General features: G+C 54.1%; 2 protein-coding genes and 1 gene segment (V, D, J or C); all 3 read left to right on the forward strand.

Annotated features, from left to right (window-relative positions):
* Positions 1-19,954, forward strand: part of LOC104259541 (T cell receptor alpha chain MC.7.G5-like) — a gene marked incomplete at its 5' end in the record, with an annotated part of 298,870 nt that overhangs the window by 119,794 nt on the left and 159,122 nt on the right. The gene's annotated exons all lie outside the window — the stretch shown is intronic.
* LOC132319505 (Ig heavy chain Mem5-like) overlaps positions 1,235-19,954 on the forward strand; it is a 33,870-nt gene continuing 15,150 nt past the window's right edge. The window contains exons 1-3 of the mRNA XM_059830465.1: positions 1,235-1,292; positions 1,968-2,273; positions 3,026-3,038. Of these exons, the coding sequence (XP_059686448.1) occupies positions 1,235-1,292; positions 1,968-2,273; positions 3,026-3,038 (377 nt within the window). The remainder of the gene's footprint in view (positions 1,293-1,967; positions 2,274-3,025; positions 3,039-19,954) is intronic.
* On the forward strand, positions 12,075-13,581 carry LOC132319508 (Ig heavy chain V region C3-like). The segment is given in 2 exon segments: positions 12,075-12,132; positions 12,576-13,581. Coding segments are annotated over 2 exon segments (395 nt in total).

The raw sequence follows: 19,954 nt of genomic DNA on the forward strand, positions 1-19,954 counted from the left end.
AGTCCTCCGGCTGTGGCCTTTGGGTGGCTGAGACGGAGAAATGGAGAGCCTGTTTCCAGTGGTGCTCAGTGACAGGTCAAGAGGCAATGTGCAGCCTAAGGTGACACTTTCTCACTGTGAGGGTGACCGAGCACTGGCACAGGTTGCCCAGAGAGGTTGTTGTTCCAGTACCACTGGAAAGCTTGGCCCTGCCTTTCCTGCACCCTCGCTTTATGCATTTCTATATATTGACGAGATCTGTCTGGAGCCTTGTCTTCTCCAGGGTAAACAGTCCCTGCTCTCTCACCCTTTCCTCATGCAAGATGTGCTCCAGTCCCATTAACACCTTCTTGGCCTTCACTGGCCTCTCTCCTTAATGCCCAAGTCTCTCTTGTCCTGGGGAGCCAAGAAGTGGAGCCAGTGCTGCAGCTGTGACCTCTCCAGTGCTGAGCAGAGTGGAAGGATCACCTCCCTGACCTGCTGGAAACACTCCTCCTGGTGCAGCCCAAGATAGCATTAGGCCTCTTTGCTGCAAGGGCACATTGCTTGTGAAGTTGTTGTCCAGCACCTTTCTTAAAATGGGCTTTCCAGCTGGGTTGCCAGAGCCTGCCCTGGTGCCTGGGGTTGTTCCTCCCCAGGTGCAGGACTTTGCTCTTCCCCTTGCTGAACTGCATGGCATTCCTGCCAGCCCATATCTCCAGGCTGCCGAGGTCCCAAGGCATGGCAGCGCAGCCCTCTGTGTGTCTTGGTCCCCGCGGACAGGGATGGGAGTGAGGCCACGGCGGGCTGGGGGTGCGGGGCAGGGGGAGGGTCCTGCGAGGGGACGCTGCGGGCCGACAGCCCGTCCCTGCCGCTGGGGCCGGGGCTGTGGCTGGGGCCGGCCCCAGCTGCGGCTGACCGAGGCGCCGACGCCCTTGCGCAGGGCTCGGTAGGGCGACAAGCCGGGACAGCACCGGAGCCGCGCTGGGAGCCGAGGGACAGGAGCCTTCGTCCGCCGGGGCGCCGCGCTCCTCCTCCTGCCGCCGCCCCTGCCCCGCGTCCCTCCCCGCACCCGCCCTTCTCCTCCCCCGAAGGGGCCGCGGCCCCGGGGGGCCGGGCCGGGCTGGGGCGGGTGCGGTGGGGGCGGGCAGAGGCGTCGGCGCTGCCCCGGCGAGGGGCCGAGGCGGCGGGGCGGGCAGGAGCGGGCGCGAGCGCGGCTCCGCTCGGCTCCTGTGCGGCCCTTCGGCCCCGGCCGGCCCCGGCGCGGCAGGGCATGATGGCGCCCGGGCTGGGGCCGTGGCTCCTGGCCTTGTCCTTGGCCGCGGGGCCGGCAGGTGAGAGCCGGGCGGGGAGGGCAGCGAGCCCGGGGCTGGGCCCGGGGCTGCGGCTGCGGCTGCCCTCGGGCGGCCCTGCCCGTCGCGGGGCCCCGGGGCTGCGGCTGCTGCCGCGCCGGGCGCGCTGTCGCCTGGCGCTCGCCTTCCTTAGCGGGGAAGCGGGGAGCGGGTGGCGTGGGGAGGGGAGAGGGAGGGAGAGGGACTGGGACTGGGACAGGGAGAGGCAGAGGAAGAGTCAGAGGGAGAGGGGAGAGAGAAGGGAGGGAGAGGGACTGGGACTGGGACACGGAGAGGCAGAGGGAGAGGGGAGAGAGAAGGGAGGGAGAGGGACTGGGACTGGGACAGGGAGAGGCAGAGGGAGAGGGGAGAGAGAAGGGAGGGAGAGGGACTGGGATAGGGACAGGGAGAGGCAGAGGCAGAGGGGAGAGAGAAGGGAGGGAGAGGGACTGGGACTGGGACAGGGAGAGGCAGAGGGAGAGGGGAGAGGGAAGGGAGGGAGAGGGGAGGGCGTCTTTCGGGTAGCGGCCGGCCGGAGTGCCCCGGGCGCGGGGCTTTGCCGGGAGAGAGGGGGGTGGCGGCTGTCGCTGTGGCGGGGCGGGGGGCGTCGGGGTGGCGGGGGAACGTCCTCGGGCCGTGGGCGCGCCCTGCCCGGCTGCCTGCGCTCTCCGTCCACAGGGGTGTGGGCGCAGCTGAGGCTGGAGGAGACCGGCGGAGGGCTGCGAGCGCCCGGGGACTCTGTGCTCCTCTCCTGCCACGGATCCGGCTTCGCCTTCGGGAGTTACGAAGTTCGGTGGTACCGTCAGGCCCCCGGTTTCAATCCCGAGTGGGTGTCCTACATCAGCTACTCGGGTAGTACAAAGAGGTACGGGCCGGCAGTGCAGGGTCGAGCCACGGTGTCCCGGGACAATTCCCGGTCCGAGTCATCTCTGTCCCTGCGTGACCTGCAGCCCCGGGACTCTGCCCGCTACTTCTGCACCGTTCGCACGGAGACAGGAAATCCAGCTGAGCTGCAACACAAACCTGCTGCAGCCCAGCCCAGGGTGGGCGAGGTGCTGGGTGGGAGATTGCTGGGGCCAAGCGTCCTCAGGGCTGTTCCCAGACTGTGAGGGGCCGTCACTGTGCACCACTGGTGTTCCTGGCCCTTCCTGCACAGTGCAGTAAATTTAATTTATTGCCATAAAAAAGTAGGATGGTGAGAAGCAAATATGAAAATTGAAAGCACTTTGCCCCTACTCACTCCCATTCTTAGCAGGATCAGCTTCACTTGTTCTTTCCCAGTTCCTCTTCCTCTTCTCCCCCAGTAGCTCAAGAGCAATGGGGAATGGGTTGAGAGACATGGATGTAGTGGGGAGAATCTATGAACAGGCCACATAGATGATGAAGGAACTGGAGCATGTCTCCTATGAGGAAACGCTGAGAGGCCTGGGACTGTTTACCATGAAGGAAGAGAAGACTTGCGGGGGGATGTCATCAGTGTATGTAAATACCTGAAGGGAGGGTGCAAAGAAGATGGCAGCAGGCTCCTTTCAGTGGTGCCCAGTGACAGGAAAAGAGTCCATGGACACAAGCTGAAACACAGGAGACTCCATATGAACTTGAGGATGCTGTAAGTGTACCTGAGCAATGTCGCAGGATGCCCAGAGAGGTTAAGGGATTCCCCTTCTTGGAAACACTCAAAATCTGTCTGGACGTGGTCCTGGGCAACCTGCTGTAGGTGGTCTGCTTGAGGCCAGGGTTTTGGAGCAGGTGACCTCTGGAGGTCCCTTCCAACCTCAGCTCTTTTGTGAAAACAAGGGTGCTGGGGCATGCAGAGTTCTCCCTGTGTGGTGCCTTCCGACTCCTCCACCGTGCCTGTCCACTTAGCTAGGATGGGCAATGATCCCATGCACAGAGAGTCCTTCAGGGCCAGACCAGCTCCTGCTCACCTCTCCCCAGCTCCTCTCTGCCCACAGACCTGCTCTACTCAAGTTTTCCACGTCTCTGGAGCTGTGACAACCCGGCCATGATTCGCCCCCACTCTATGCCTAGGCGTAGGGAGGTACATGAAAGTACGCAATGCCGTTGCTGAAGCTGAAGCGCTTCAGATTCCCCAGGGAAGAAGGGCACCCAGGGAAGGTAGAGAGTGGCTGCAGGCAGGCAGAGTGGTCAGGGTGGTTAAGTGTCAAGAAATATACTGAATGTCTTACTCAGATTACAAAATTGCTTTTGGGAGTTGGGGGAAAGATTAGGGTGGTGCAGGGAAAGCTCTTACTGAAATGCCAGGACCACCGATGTTGTGCAGCAAAGGCCCTTCACTCCCTGGGAGCAGTGCTGAGCTTCCCCAGTACTCACCTGCCCCACAGGCTGGGGTCTGGGCCCCAGCCCAGTTTGTGTTAAAGCTCAGCTGGGTTTGTGGTCTCTGTGCGAACAGCGCAGAAATATTGGGCACAGACCCCATGATGCAGGAGGCACAGGCTGAGAGGTGCCTTGGGCTGGGAATTGTCCTGGGACACCGTGGCTCGACCCTCTACTGCTGGCCTGAATTGAATCTGTGGTGAATAATGGCTTATCCAGGAGACCCACTCGAGTTTGCTACTGGGTGCCTGATGGTACCACCGAACGTCATGGTACTGCCCTGGCCTCACTCCCATTCTGTCCTTGTGTAGACAAGAGACACAGTGTGGAAACTTTCCCCTCCTACCTCCTTACCCCTTTCTGTGCCTCAGAGCTCTGTGTGCCTATAACCCCCAGCCCCAGGTATTTCCTCCCATCCTGCAGCCTGTTGTTGCCCTTGTTTCCTGCCAGGCTGCAGGGCTGTCCCGCTGGGGATAGGTGCCATAGGGCTTCATCCACTGTGCATTCCACACTAAGGAAACAGCAGAGATGGGGGGTGGGAAATGCCAGCAGGGAGGTGCTAAGCCTGCAGGGGCGTGCTCAGGTGCTCAGGAGACAGGTCTCCCCATCCCATTTAGCCAGGATTGGAAGTAACCTCACAGACATGGGAGTCCACATAGCCAGAACTGCTTCATCTCACCTAGCTCCAACTTTCCCTACGCTTGCCCTTCCTGTACCCTTGTCACCCCTGCCTGCCCCACCATCACTCCATTCTATTATCCGGGCACAGCCCTGTTACTCCCCTAGCAGTGTTCTAGCCTGTGAAAACTCTTGAGAAGCAGTGAAGAGCAAGTAGTTGACATCATCAGGGCACCCATCAGTGTCCTTTCTGTCATCGCCTCCAGGACACAAGAAGCTGTCCCTCAAATCCAGTGTGGTGAAGCCCAGCGTACGACAGTGATGGTTGTCCTGGTGAGAAAACCTCTTGGGGGCAACAGGACCTATGTGGCTGCAGAAGTCTCTCCAGCCCTTCCTCGGGAGCATGTGCTGCGTGGGCCTGAAGGGATGCTGCCCGATACCAGGCCATGTGAATATAGCAGAGGATGGACCTGTATGCATATCGCAGGCTCAATACGTGCCTTTGTAGCCCCTGTAGTGATCCTTACCAGAAGATTATTTTGCAGGGACAGGTTGATGATCCACGTAATCAGTTGACCTGAGTGGGCACAGGCATATATTGGGCTACGCATATCTGAGGTCCTTCTGCAGTGCGCTGTGCTGCACATTTTCCTGTCACAGGATGAACTCAGCTAGCAAATCATAGAATCATGTAGGTTGGGAAAGGCCTTTATGGTCATCAAGTCCAACCATTAACCTAACACTGCCAAGTCCACCACTAAACCATGTCCCTAAGCGCCACATCTACATGTCTCTTAAGCACCTCCGGGGATGGTGACTCAACCACTTCCCTGGGCAGCCTGTTCCAATGCCTGACAACCCTTTTGGTGAAGAAAATTTCCCTAATATCCAATCTAAACCTCCCCTGATGCAACTTGAGGCCACTTCCTCTTGTCCTATCACTTGTCACTTGGGAAAAGAGACCGACACCCACCTCGCTACAACCTTCTTTCAGGTAGTTGCAGAGAGTGATAAGGTCTCACATCAGCCTCCTTTTCTACAGACAACCCCAGTTCCCTCAGCCGCTCCCCATTAGACTTGTGCTGTAGACCCTTCACCAGCTTCATCGCCCTTCTCTGGACACACTCCAGCACTTCAATGTCTTTCCTGTGTGAGGGAAACTGAGCAAACTGTAAAAACTGAAAACTGAACACAGGATTCGAGGTGCGGCCTCACCAGTGCCACGTACAGGGGGACAATCACTTCCCTACTCCTGCTGGCCACACTATTTCTGATACAAGCCGCGATGCCATTGGCCTTCTTGGCCACCTGAGCACACTGCTAGCTTATATTCAGCGAGCTGTTGACCAACACCCCCAGGTCCTTTTCTGCTGGGCAGCTTTCCAGCCACTCGTCCCCAAGCCTGTAGTGTTGCATGGGGTTGTTATGACCCAAGTGCAGGACTCGGCACTTGGCCTTGTTGAACCTCATACAACTGGCCTCGGCCCATCGATCCAGCCTGTCCAGATCCCTCTGCAGAGCCTTCCTACCCTCAAGCAGATCCACATTCCCACCCAACTTGGTGTCATCTTCAAACTTACTGAGGGAGCACTCAATCCCCTCATCCAGATCATTGATAAAGATATTAAACAGAACTGCCCCAATACTGAGCCCTGGGGAACACCACTTGTGACCAACCACCAACTGGATTTAACTCCATTCACCAGAACCCTTTGGGTCCGGCCATCCAGCCAGTTTTTTACCCAGCGAAGAGTGGACCCGTCCAAGCCATGAGCAGCCAGTTTCTCCAGGAGAATGGTGTGGGAAACGGTGTCAAAGGCTTTGCTAAAGTCTAGGTAAACAACATGCACAGCCTTTCCCTCATCCACTAAGCAGGTCAGCTTGTCCTAGAAGGAGATGAGGTTAGTGAGGCAGGACTCGCCTTTCATAAACCCATGCTGACTGGGCCTGATCACCTGGTTGTCGTGTACGTGCTGCGTGATGGCACTCAAGGTGATCTGCTCCATAAGCTTCCCTGGCACCAAGATCAGGCTGACAGGCCTGTAGTTTCCTGGGTCCTCCTTCTGGCCCTTCTTGTAGATGGGTGTCACATTGGCTAACCTCCAGTCAACTGGGACCTCCCTGGTTAGCCAGGTCTGCTGGTAGATGATGGAAAGTGGCTTGGTGAGCACTTCTGCCAGCCCCCTCAGTATTCTTGGGTGAATCCCATCCAGCCTTGTGGGTGACTTGTGGGTGTCTAAGTGGTGTAGCAGGTCACTAACCGTTTCCCCTTGAATTATGGGGGCTTCATTCTGCTCGCCATCCCTGTCTTCCAGCTCAAGGGGCTGGGTACCCAGAGAACAACTGGTCTTACTTTTAAAGACTGAGGCAAAGAAGGCATTAAGCACCTCAGCCTTTTCCTCATCTGTGGAATTATTGCTGGAGGTGACTTAGAAATTAAATCTATATTGGCATTTTAAAGAAAGGCACAGCATTGAAGAAACTTTCAGGGTGGAGTATGGCGGTTATGCAAGGGTTCCATCCCACAGAAGTCCCCTAGGCAACCTTAGATGTTGGCAACAGCAGGGGAACTTGGTGTGCTGACTCTAAGAGAAACTGTACGGAGGGTGAAGCAGAGTGGAGACGCAGCAGCCAGGCTCTGTGATAAGACGGGAACTGGAAGGTACTATGGAACAATGAGATGGAGATTCACCCCGGTAACTAGGATACATACCTGGTCAAAGACAATGCTACTGTACAAAGATACAATAACCTATTTAGTGTGTGTAGTGATGTGTAGTGAAGTATTTTAGAATCTGATAAATATGCCTGGGAATGGGCCCACAGTCTGTCACATTTTGACAAAATACTATCCTTGGGTGAACTTTGCTCATTATAATCTCATTCTAATACCAAAACACACCCGCATCCCAAAAGCTACCTTCCTCCAAGGTGCGACCACCCCGCACTGAGCTTGCGCTCTGGATTGTTCTTGGTCTATACCTTTAAAAGCAAACCGAGAAATGTTTACACCAATTACAACAAAGAAATCTATGACTAGAGAACTGAAGCTCCCCCTGTAAAGTAAAAAATAGTATAAAAAGGCTTAAGAAAGGAGGGATATTAGGGAAGATACTATCGCTGAGCTGTTCTGACACCTGGGATCAGTCGACAGGCTGAGCCTCTCTGCCCCCCATAGGGACGCCTTTGGGTAAGATTCGAATACTTGGTTATGCCGAGTGCTTCCCTGGGAGACTTAGAAATCTCTGTAGAGTTGTTTTGTAATTTAATGCATTTGTGGCCAGGCTATATTACTCATATTCTTGGTATGTGCCCATGCTTTGTGGGCAGTAGTTCTATCACCGGCAATCCAAAGAACTTGTGCATCTGTTGCTTCAATAAACTTGCACTATTCATTAATCTAGCCACGCAAGTTTTCATTGAACATGACCAAATTTCGTAAAGGTGGCCATGCTGTTCATGCAACACGTCTAGACTGAAAGTGTATGGTGTTACGAGTGCATCCGTAATCATGAGAGTTCTATATAGATATTGAAGGCAACCGGACTTGTAACAGGGAGAACTGGGCATCACTCAGAATGTAAGCCCAGCTGCCCCCAGCCCCTCTGATATCTGAGGACAAACTGGAAAGCAAGGGGGTTTAATTTCTGCCAAATTGCTTTGCCCTTTAACGCAACATCATCCTTTGTCACTATATTTCCCCCCGCATGCAATAAAGGATGGAGATTCTCCTTAGCCCTCCTTTTGTTGCTAATGTATTTATAGCACATTTTTTATTGTCTTTTATGGCAGCAGCCAGATAAACCTAGTGGAGGAGCCTGGAGACGCCACCCATGTGGTGTCAGCCCCAGTGCATGTGCTTATCTTTACTACAGCTCCAGGTGCTGCGTAACAGGTATGTTGCTGCATTAGCTAGCTAATGGAACTGTTGTTGCTGTTTCACCACCCACTCATTCTAGATGATTAGCTTTAAACTGGATGTGGAAGGAAGATGAGACACTTTAGTGTCATTGCTCGGGACAGAGAGACCTGACTGATGACAAACAGTAGGAATGTATCTTTCTAGACCCTGTTAAAACTTGGATACAGTTAGGCACGTGGGGGAGTCCATATAGTCCCCAGAGTCAGAGTATTTGTATACCTTCTGTAGTGCCTGATCATGCTACGGCTGCTCTGTTCACATGGGAAAGTCCTGAAAAGGAAACAAATATAATCTTTCCTGGGACTTCAGTGTAGATGTCCACAATTCCTCATATACTCCAAAAAGTTAACAACTACTGTTCACTCAGAGTTGCAAAATATTGCATGGTGTGAGAGGTGTCTGGAGTGCTAGGATTGGGAGGGGCAGCCATGTACCCTCTGGGCAGTCTGAGCAATTGTCGTCTGGGTGACATTGGCATGAGGACTTTGGACACATGCATTAATTCCTCCATGGGTAGGTCCCTCTACATCTGCTCATACTGTCCCACCAGACATTCAAAGATGTCCAGAATAGGGTGTGGCTAAATGGTGTCTAAATGATGCCGCAGAAGACCCATGTACCTCCTGAGCCTGCCAGCAGACATGTACCTTAAAAGCCCATCGGGATGAAATAACATCCCACAAAAAGGGAAAATAACTCTTGCAGTCTTCCACTGTTACTCTAGTGCTAGTGGGACTTCACCCATATTGCACGCAGTGACCTGGGGTGACCACAACAGAACCATGACATGTTCAGAGAATAGTACTAGTTATAGACTAATAGAACCATTAGTTGTAATAGCTATAGAAAACCAATCATTCAGTAGAAATAGAATGATAAAAAAGACATCAGTACCACCAATTAATTAAGCAAGAGTGGACAATACCCGCCTCCACCCTCCAATATTGGGAACTGGAGGCTTCCTAAACAGTACGCTCCAATTTACTGCCAAGTTGGACCAAGAAATACCATTGTTGCTGGAATCTGATGAACAATAGAGGTATTCAGTCTGCTGAACAGGTGGCTAGCACTGCTGTTGCCATGTGGCAGGACATCTCTGGTGGCTTTCCCTCCAACACCACACCTGTTTTCATGATCATTATTTGTTTCACTTGCTACTATGCTGGTGTCACTACTTATAGTAATTACTCTGTGCAGAGGAGACTTTCTGGCTGCCAGGAAGAGCTTGTGGCTTCTGCATGTAACCCACAAATTACAATAGTGGTGGAAAAGTCGACAGTATGTGGATCAAGGGGTGGAGTGTAGTGGTGCTAGCAGCAAGGCCCTTGCCCATCGAGGACGTAGGTGCAGGCATGTTCTGTGCCCTCCTGTGCTGCCCATACCACCTGACCTTCCCGCCTGTGCTGGGCTGCACACATCCCTTGTCGCAGGATGAACTCAGCCAGTTAATCATAACAAAAGAGCCTGGAGGCAGCAATCGCTTGTCAGCAGCGCTTGGAGAAGACTGGGGTGAAGCAGGTTATCTCTGTGCAGCCCATAGACAATGACGCTGGAGCAGATGTCCACACTGCCACCCGTGAAGGGCCCCATGCTGCAGCAGGTGAAGACACCCTGAAGGAAGCTGCAGCCCATGAAGAGCCCATGCTGGAACAGATTTTCTGGCAGGAATTGTGGCACCCATGCTGGATCAGTCTTTTCCTGAAGGACAGTAGCTCGAGCAGAAGACCCACAGTTGATTGGGCAGAGTCTGGCAGCCACCAGAAGTTAAATCACCACAGCAGCAAAGGTAGCTAATGGTATTCTGGGTTGCATTAGAAGGAGTTTTGCCAGCAGGTCGAGGGTAATCCTTCCCCTTAATCACTCATGTGGCCACACCTGGAGTACTGGGTCCAGTTCTGGGCTCCACAGTACAAGAGAACCCCAGAAGGAGTTAAGTGCCCGTGCACAAAAGAATGCTCATGGTTTCCTGGGCTGCATTAGACCAAATATTGCCAGAGTATAGAGGCAGATGGTCCTTGCTTAGTTGCTGTTCATCACCACTCTCTGGGCCTGGCTGTTCAGCCAGCTTTCAGCCCACCGGACTGTCAGCTCATCCAGCCCAGATTTCATCATCTTCTTTATGATGATGATAGGGTTTATGATGTTAGTGTTGTAAGCCTTCCTGAAGCCCAGGTAGACAATACCCACTGCTCTCCCCTCGTCTACCACGTCGGTCATTTCATCATAGAAGATTATCATGTTGGTCAAGCATGACTTTCCCTTGGTGAATCCTGATGATATTCTTGCCCTTCATTTGCCTGGAGATAGTTTCCAAGACTAATTGCTCCATTTCCTTACCAGCAAATGAGGTGAGGCTGATCGGCCTGAAGTTCCCTGGGTCCCCTTTCCTACCCTTCTTGAAGACAAGACTGACATGTGCTTTCCTCCAGTCCTCAGACACTTCTCTCCATCACCATGAATGTTTCAAGATTCTTGAGAGTGGCCTCGCAGTGACATCAGCCAGCGCCCTCAGCACTTTAGGGTACATCCCACAGGGCCCATGGACGTATGTATGTCCAGTTTGGAGAAGAATTTCTTGACGTGATCCTCTTCCATTAAGGGTATGGCTTCCTTGCTCCAGCCTTTTTCCCTGGACGCTGGCACCCGGGATTCCTGAAGGCCGGTCTTGCTTGTAAAGACTGAGGTGAATAAGACATTCAGTACCTCAGCCCTTTTCCATGCCCTGTGTCACCAGGTCCCCCACCCCATTCAGCAGTGGGCCTGCATTTTCCCTGCCTGGGTTCATCCATGCAGGCTTCCTGGCATTTTTGCGTGACTCCTTGCTCGTTGGGATGGACTGCTCTTGAGCTCAGCACTGGTGAGACTGTGGAGTACTGCATCCACTCCTGGGCTCCCCAGCCCAGGAAAGACATGGACATACCAGGGAAAATGCAATGAAGGGCCATGAAGATGAGGAAGGGAGCATGTGACATACAAGGAGAGCCTGAGAGAAGTGTGTTTGATTAGCATAGAGAAGAAACTGCTATGGGGGGCTTTTCAGTGTGTGTAATTCCCTGAGGCTGTGTAGTCTCCATTCTTGGAGAGACTCAAAACTGAACTGGACATGGTTGTGGGCAGCCTACTGTCCCTAACCCCGGTAGGCAGCTAAGCCCCACACAGCTGCTCACTTAGTCACCCACAGTGGGATGGGGGAGAGAATCAAAAGATTAAAAGTGAGAAAACGTGTGTGTTGAGATAAAAAGTGTTTAATAAGAAAAGCAAAAGCTGCTTGCACAAACCAAGCAAAATAAGGAATTAATTCTCGACTTCCATCAGCTGGCAGATGTTTAGCCATTTCTAGGAAAGCAGGCCTTCATCACAGAAAACTGTACCTTGAGAAAGACAGATGTCCTAACTCTGAATTTCCCCCTTTCCATCTTCTTTCACCCATCTTTTCTTGCTTCCTATGACATCATGAGGTATGGAGTGCAGCACAGCCCTCTGTGTGTCTTGGTCCCCGCGGGCAGGGATGGGAGTGAGGCCACGGCGGGCTGGGGGTGCGGGGCACGGGGAGGGTCCTGCGAGGGGACGCTGCGGGCCGACAGCCCGTCCCTGCCGCTGGCGCTGGGGATGGGGCCGGCCCCAGCGGCGGCTGGCCGAGGCAGGGCTCGGCAGGGCGACAAGCCGGGACAGCGCCGGAGCCGCGCTGGGACCTGAGGGACAGGAGCCTTCGTCCGCCGGGGCGCCGCGCTCCTCCTCTGCCACCGCCCCTGACCCGCGTCCCTCCCCGCACCCACCCTTCTCCTCCCCAGAAGGGGCCGCGGCCCCGGGGGCCGGGCCGGGGCGGGGCGGGTGTGGTGGGGGCGGGCAGGAGCGGGCCCGAGCGCGGCTCCGCTCGGCCCCGGCCGGCCCCGGCGCGGCAGGGCATGATGGCGCCCGGGCTGGGGCCGTGGCTCCTGGCCTTGTCCTTGGCCGCGGGGCCGGCAGGTGAGAGCCGGGCGGGGAGGGCAGCGAGCCCGGGGCTGGGCCCGGGGCTGCGGCTGCCCGCGGGCGGCCCTGCCCGTCGCGGGGCCCCGGGGCTGCGGCTGCTGCCGCGCCGGACGCGCTGTCGCCTGGCGCTCGCCTTCCTTAGCGGGGAAGCGGGGAGCGGGTGGCGTGGGCGGGTGGGGGAAGAAGGAGGGAGACGGACAGGGAGTGTGACAGGGAGAGAGGAGGGCGTCTTTCGGGCAGCGGCCGGCTGGAGTGCCGGCAGCAGGCGCGGCTCAGCTCTGGGGAGGGCAGGCGGGGCATTGCCCCGGGCGCGGGGCTTTGCCGGGAGAGAGGGGGGTGGCGGCTGTCGCTGTGGCGGGGCGGGGGGCGCCGGGGCGGCGGGGGAACGTCCTCGGGCCGTGGGCGCGCCCTGCCCGGCTGCCTGCGCTCTCCGTCCGCAGGGGTGTGGGCGCAGCTGAGGCTGGAGGAGACCGGCAGAGGGCTGCGAGCGCCTGGGAACACTGTGCTCCTCTCCTGCCACGGATCCGGCTTCGCCTTCGGGAGTTAGAACGTTCTGTGGTACCGTCAGGCCCCTGGTTTCAGTGCCGAGTGGTGTCCTACATCAACTACTGGGGTAATACAAAGAAGTACGAGGCAGCGGTGCAGGGTCGAGCCACGGTGTCCCGGGACAATTCCCGGTCCGAGTCATCTGTGTCCCTGCGTGACCTGCAGCCCCGGGACTCTGCCTGCTACTTCTGCACCGTTGGCACAGGGACAGGAAATCCAGCTGAGCTTTAACAGAAACCTCCTGTCAGGGTCCAGGCTCTGGGCCTCGGAGCTGGAAAGAAGACCATTCCCACATTATTCAGTGCTGTTCGCAGAGAGTTGTGTAGTTACAGCATACAGTTTTCAAATGTTTGATTCTTACAGAGATGTTTGAATTGGTTCTGTCCCCTTCTGCTCTACTCCTTCGGCTTGCCTTCTTCCCATGTTTCATGTCAATTCCCTCTCCTCTCACACTCCCAAACCTCTTGACCTTTGGAAACAAGTTTTGCTGTTTCCTTCAGTTCCCACAAGGACAGCTACCCAGTGGTGGCTCACCTGGGGAGTTGTGTGAATAGCCCTGCTCTGGTTTTGGGCATGGCTCAGGTGACTCAGTGGAGTTTTGCTCCCTGGGGGGCAAGCAGAGTAAATGCGGGAGGTACACAGGGTCATTTGGGAGCTGACTGGAGAAAGGGGAAATCTGTGTTTCTCTCCCAGCTCCAAAACTATAATGGGAGCAAGAGCTAGTGAGCATGTGTGTTTGCATCTGCTGGATCCCGGAGATCACAAGTGGAAGCCCAGGGAAGTTGTGAAGTAGTTGAAGCGATTGCTGGAGCTGTTCCTGCCTGTTCATTCTTGTCTCCTGGGGTTGCAGGTGCCCTTTCTCAGGTGCAGACAGAGCTTTTGGCCCACGGTAGGAAAGGTCTCAGAGTCCTTCACGCTTACCTGCCATATCTCTGGTGTACCCATCATGACAGCAGCAACGCTTGGGACGGGATCCGTCAGACTCCTGGCAGAGAGCTGCAGCGTGTAGTTTTGCAGTATCTTTTCACGGGACTCCAGCACATTGCTTCATCCTTCCAGACCTGTGTCACCAGCTCTGCAGAGCCTTCCAGGAACCCGCCTTTCCCCAGAAGTGCTGTTGTCATCAGCTGCAGACACGGCCACCTATTTCTGCAGTCCCAGAGCTGGAAAAGGGCATAGTGCTTGAAACACAGGCAGGGCCAGGGCAGAACTGGAAGGAGGGGTTTTAAATCTAGCCAGGTCTGTTGTAGTTGGTTGCGAGAAGGCTTCTCGGGACTAGTCTGGGCTGGCTTTCCCTGAAAGGGGCAGAAAGGTTCTGCAGAAGCAGCAGCAGCAGAGTATCTCACAAGCGCACACAAACCCCATGACCATGCTGACCACCTTCTTTTGTTCTCCTCAGTCTCTCCCACAGGCACAAAGCAACAGAGAAAGAAGGTTATTTAAAAAGCAGCACAATAAGCATTGAAGGACTACAATTTGAACATGGAAACCCACAGGTGAATTGAGTTTTGAAACCTCATGTTGTTCAGGGAGCCCCAGAGTAGTGGAAAAGCAGGAGCTGAGCTGCAGAGGGTCTTTTCCCGTGTAGATGATGTGTTGGCTCCATGTGCATATATGGTCATGTTTGTACACTGAGGGCTAAATGGAATTTTTCTGGCAGGACCCCAACAAGGAGGATACGGAGGGTGCCCTGGGCCAGGCAGCCAGCCCTCCATGAGTTTGGTGGCTGTAGGGAGCCCAGCATGTCCTATTATGCTGGGGAAGCCCCAAGTGGCCCAGGGCACCATACACCACCTTGGCCTTGCATCCCCCTGGTTCTTTTCCCCGGGACCAAGCCTCCAGTTTCAGCGGGCTCCTCTACCCTCTGCAACTCCCCTTCCCACTCCTGTCCTGGGTCCCCTCCCCAAGGGGCCATGTTGGAGGACCCATGAAAAGAGAGGGGAGGGGAAGGCTTCAGACAGTCTGTTGAGTCAGCAATTTTCTCCAAAATGGTGGTACCAGTCAAGACACATTGTCAGGGCTCAGGAGGTGTCCCATCCTGTGGCTGCAAAGGTCCTAGCGAGAGCACTGGGTTCCTGCTGAGTAGGATGGGCACAGAGAAGGGAGTGTCCCTGCTCTGCTGAGCAGCCCCAACAGCCTGGTCCCTGCTGAGTCCTGTGCACATGAGTTTTAGGGGATGAGCTGGAGTGTTTGAGCCTGCACATCTGCCCCAGACCTTCAGCACCAAGGACAACCCAGGTCTCACTTGCCCAAGGGCCTGTAGGGCCTTTGCTGCTTGGATGGTCTGGGAGGCCCTTGCCAAGGAAGAAGCAGGTGGAGAAGTGTCAGCAGGAGGGAGTGAGTGGAGCAGTAGGGTGCTGGGCCAGAGCAGAGGGAGCAGGGTGGGGAGCACATATGCCTAGGGGTGCCCTGTCCAAGTGGAGCTGGGCTCAGAGGGATCCTATCTGGGAGGATCAGCTCAGCAGCATCAAGGAACATGGAGCTACTGGGAGGACAATCTGCCACCCCCAGGGCCAGCTCTGAAGTGCCAGCAGCACCCTGCTGTCCTTCTTCAGAGGAGGGTCATGGTGGCCCTGCAGCAACACATCATCTTTTGCCCAACAGAGGTTTTCCTGCCAAAGGAGCACTCTGGTATTGCACCTGCAGGGTGAGAGACACGCGGGAGTGCACCAACAGCTTCAACTTCTGCTTCTCCAGCCCTCGCCTCTCACCTTCACAGTTGTCATAGATGGAGGGAGTGACTAGGAGGGACTAGGACTGACTGGAGTGACAGAGTCACAGACAGGGAAGATGTGGGCAGAGCTGTTCTGCAGGCAGAGAGAAGCTGGAGGGAGGTGAGACAGAGCGGGCCTGGCCATGTGGACTGCCGTGTGTGTGGGGTTATTGCCCATCCTAGGTAAGTGAAAGGAAGGGCTGATGCCCCCCAGGATCTGAGCATGCCCCTGTGCTCTGCACAGCTCTGTGGAGCTGTGCTGACTGCTTGCAGCCTGACCTGCCCCCAAGCTCTACCTCTCGAACCATCCCTGCAGTGCATGGTAGGAACAGCTCTGCAGAGCTGTTCCCCCTGCATAGGGAAGCCTTTGGGTAAGATTTGAATCGAGTGGTTTGGGTTTTGGTTATACCGAGTGCTTTCCTGGGAAACTTAGAAATCTCTAGAGTTGGTTTATAACTTAACGCGTTTGTAGCCAGGCTATATTACTCATATTCTAGGTATGTGCACATGGTTTGCGGGCAGTAGTGCTATCACCAGCAATCCAAAAAAACTTGTGCATCTGTTGCTTCAATAAATTGCACTATTCGTTAATCTAGCCATGAGAGTTCTCATTGAACGCGACCAAATTCCTTAAGTGTGGCCGTGCTAGTTCATGGAATGCGACTAGACTGAAGGTGTATGGTGTTACAAGTGCATCTGTAATCATGAGAGTTCAATATATATGTTGAACAAGACCAGACTTGTAACACAGAGAATTGGGCATCACTCAGAATCTAAGCCCAGCCGCCCCCAGCCCCTCTGATATCTGAGGACAAGCCAGAACGCAAGGGGCTTTAATTTCTGCCAAATTACTTTGCCCTTTAATGCCACACCATCTACAAGAAAGGCCCAGAAGAGGACCCAGGAAACTCCAGGCCCATTAGTCTTACTGCAGTCCCTGGCAAAGTAATGGAACTAGTCCTCCTAGAAACTACTATGCCGTCTACGTCAAGAAATGGATAGATTGGAAGAGCTGTCTCTGAAGCATAGCCATGAGCACATTGAAAGCTTACAGGTAAGAATTAGAGACCGAGGCAACAAAGGGAACCTTATGGTTGGTGTTTATTACAGGCCGCCCGATCCAGGGGAGCCTATTGACAAAGCTTTCTTGCTCCAGCTACAGAAGGCATCGCGCTCGCAGGCTGTCATCCTGCTGGAGGACTTCAACCACCCTGATGTCTGCTGGAAAAGTAGCATGGCAAGCTGTAGGCAATCCAGGAGACTCCTGGAGTGCATGGGGGATAACTTCTTAAGCCAGGTAATAGACAGCCCTACCAGAGGGGATGCGATACTGGACCTGATGGTCACCAGTGCAAACGAGCTAATCAGTGACATCAAGATTGGAGGCAGCCTGGGCTACAGTGATCATGCACTGGTGGAGTCCTGAGGGATATGGAACGGACAAAGAGTAAAGTCAGGACCCTGAATTGTAGGAAAGCAAACTTCCAGCTGTTCAAGGGGTTACTCAAAAAGACCCCCTGGGAAACTGCCCTCAGGGACAAGGGAGGAGAACAGAGCTGGCAGATCTTTAAGGATGCTTTCCACAGAGCTCAAGAGCTGTCAGTCCCCCTTTGTAAGAAATCAGGAAAGGAAGGCAAGAGACCGGCATGGACGAGTCAAAATCTCCTGGTCACACTAAAGGGCAAGAAGGAAATGCACAGGCAGTGGTATCCTGGGAGAGGTATCCTGGGAAGAGTATAGGGATGTTGCCCGGTTGTGTAGGGATGGAGTCAGGAAGGCCAAGGTGAGGCTGGAGCTGAACGTGGCAAGGGACACAAAGAATAATTAGAAGGGCTTCTAGAGATGTGTCAGCCAGAAAAGGAAGGTCAAAGAAAGTGTACCCCCCGATGAACTCGCCTGGCAAACTGGTTAACAACAGACGAGAAGGCTGAGGTACTCAACAACTTTTTTGCCTCGGTCTTAACTGGCAACCTCTCTTCCCACACTTCTCGAGTGGATGGATGTCAAGACAGGGACTGAGGGAGCGGTGTCTCCCCCTGTAAGAGAAGATCAGTTTCGAGACCACCTGAGGAACCTGAACATATATAAGTCTATGGGATCTGATGAGACGCATCCCAGAGTCCTGAGGAAATTGGCTGATGTAGTTGCCAAGCCACTGCCCATGATGTTTGAAAAGTCACAGCAGTCAAGTGAAGTCCCTGGTGACTGGAAAAAGGGAAACATTGCACTCATTTTTAAAAAGGGTAGAGAGGAGGACTCTGGGAACTATCGACCTGTCAGCCTCACCTCTGTGCCTGGGAAGATCATAGAACAGATCCTCCTAGAAGGTGTATGTTCAGGCACATGGAGGACAGGGAGGTGATTCGGGACAGCCAGCATGGCTTCACCAAGGGCAAGTCTTGCCTGACCTTCTGTGATGGAGTGACTATATCAGTGGACAAGGGAAGGGCTATGGATGTCATCTATCTGGACTTCCGTAAGGCCCGGTCCCCCACAACGTCCTTCTCTCTAAATTGGAGAGAGGTGGATTTGATGGATTGACTGTTCATTGGATGAGGAATTGATTGGACGGTTGCATCCAGAGTGTGGTGGTCAATGGCTCTCTGTCCGGATGGAGATCGGTGACAAGTGGTGTCCCTCAGGGGTCCATACTGGGACCAGTACTGTTTAATATCTACATCAATGACATAGACAGTGGGATTGAGTGCACCCTCAGCAAGTTTGCAGATGACACTAAGCTGAGTGGTGCAGTTGACACCCCTGAGGGATGGGATGCCATACAGAGGGACCTGGACAAGTTCGAGAAGTGGGCCCATGTGAACCTCATGAGGTTCAACAAGGCCAAATGCAAGGTCCTGCAGCTGGGTTGGGGCAACCCCTGGTATCAATACAGGCTGGGGGATGAAGGGATTGAGAGCAGCCCTGTGGAGAAGGACTTGGGGATACCCGTGGATGAAAAGCTGGACATGAGCCAGCAATGTGTGCTTGCAGCCCAGAAAGCCAACTGTATCCTGGGCTGCATAAAAAGAAGTGTGGCCAGCAGGCCAAGGGAGGTGATTCTGCTCCTCTACTCTGCTCTCCTGAGACCCCACCTGGAGTACTACATCCAGCTCTGGAGTCCTCAGTACAGGAAAGACATGGACCTGTTGGAGTGGGTCCAGAGGAGGGCCACAAAAATTATCAGAGGGATGGAACACCTCGCCTATGAGGAAAGGCTGAGAGTCGTGGGATTGTTCAGCCTGGAAAAGAGAAGGCTCCAGGGAGACCTTATTGCAGCCTTTCAATTCTTAAAGGGGGCTTATAAGAAAGATGGGGACAAACTTTTTAGTAGGGCCTGTAGAAATAGGACAAGAGGTAATGGTTGTAACTAAAAGAGGGTAGATTCAGACTAGGTATAAGGAAGAAATTTTTTACGATGAAGGTGGTGAAACACTGGGACAGGTTGCCCAGAGAGGTTGTAGATGCCCCGTCCCTGGAAACATTCAAGGTCAGGTTGGATGGGGCTCTGGGCATCCTGATCTATTTGAAGACGTCCCTGCTTATTGCAGAGGGGGTTGGACCAGATGGCCTTTAAAGGTCCCTTTCAACCCAAACTATTCTATGATTCTATGATTCTATGATTCTATGATTCTATACTATTACCCAAATGAAAGAAGTGATTGGGAAAAGCCAGCACGGATTTACCAAAGTCATATCATGCCAGATTAACCTGATCACTTTCTACAACAAAACAACATTTTCTGTCAACATGAGGACAGAAGCAGTGCATGTTGTTTACCTGGACTTCAGCAAAGTGTTTGACACTATTTCCCACAGCCTTCTCCTGGACAAACTGGCAAGATGGACGGGTGGTCTGTGAGATGGGTGGGTAATTGGCTAACAGGCTGCATGCCCTCAGTGCGTGGTGATCAGTCGTTTTAGTCAGACTGGCAGCCTGTCACAAGTGGAATTCCCTGAGGATTGATACTGGGCCTCACGCTGTTCCACATATTCATAAATGATCTGGATGGTGAGCTTGAAAGCACCTTCACCAAGTTCTGTGATGACACTAAACTGGGTGGTGAGATGGACACATCAGAAGGGAGGGCCATCTTACAGAACACCCTGGACAGGCTGGAAGAGTGGGCTAGCAAGAACAGTATGAAGCTTCACAAAGACAAGTGCAAAGTCCTGCACCTGGGATGAAATAACCAAAGAGCCCAGTACAGGCTAGGAACTGTGTGGCTGGGGAGCAGCCTTGCTGAAGGGGACCTGGGGGTCCTGGTGGACAATAAGCTGAACATGAGTCAGCAGTGTACTGCTACAGCAGCAAAGGCAAGCCAGATCCTGGGCTGCATCTCTAGGGGCATTACTGGCAGAGATAGAGATGTGATCATCCCACTCTACTCAGCTCTTGTCAGGCCACACTTGGAGTAATGTGTCCAGTTCTGGTCCCCACAACTCACGTCAGACATGGACAGACTGAAGAGGGTCCAAAGAAGGGCCACAAAGATGATCAAAGGGCTGGAGAACCTGCCTTATGAGGAAAGACTAAAGGAGTTAGGTCTTTTCTCCCTGGAG

This window comes from Gavia stellata, chromosome 28, assembly GCF_030936135.1.
Source record: "Gavia stellata isolate bGavSte3 chromosome 28, bGavSte3.hap2, whole genome shotgun sequence".
Taxonomy (NCBI): Eukaryota; Metazoa; Chordata; class Aves; order Gaviiformes; family Gaviidae; genus Gavia; species Gavia stellata.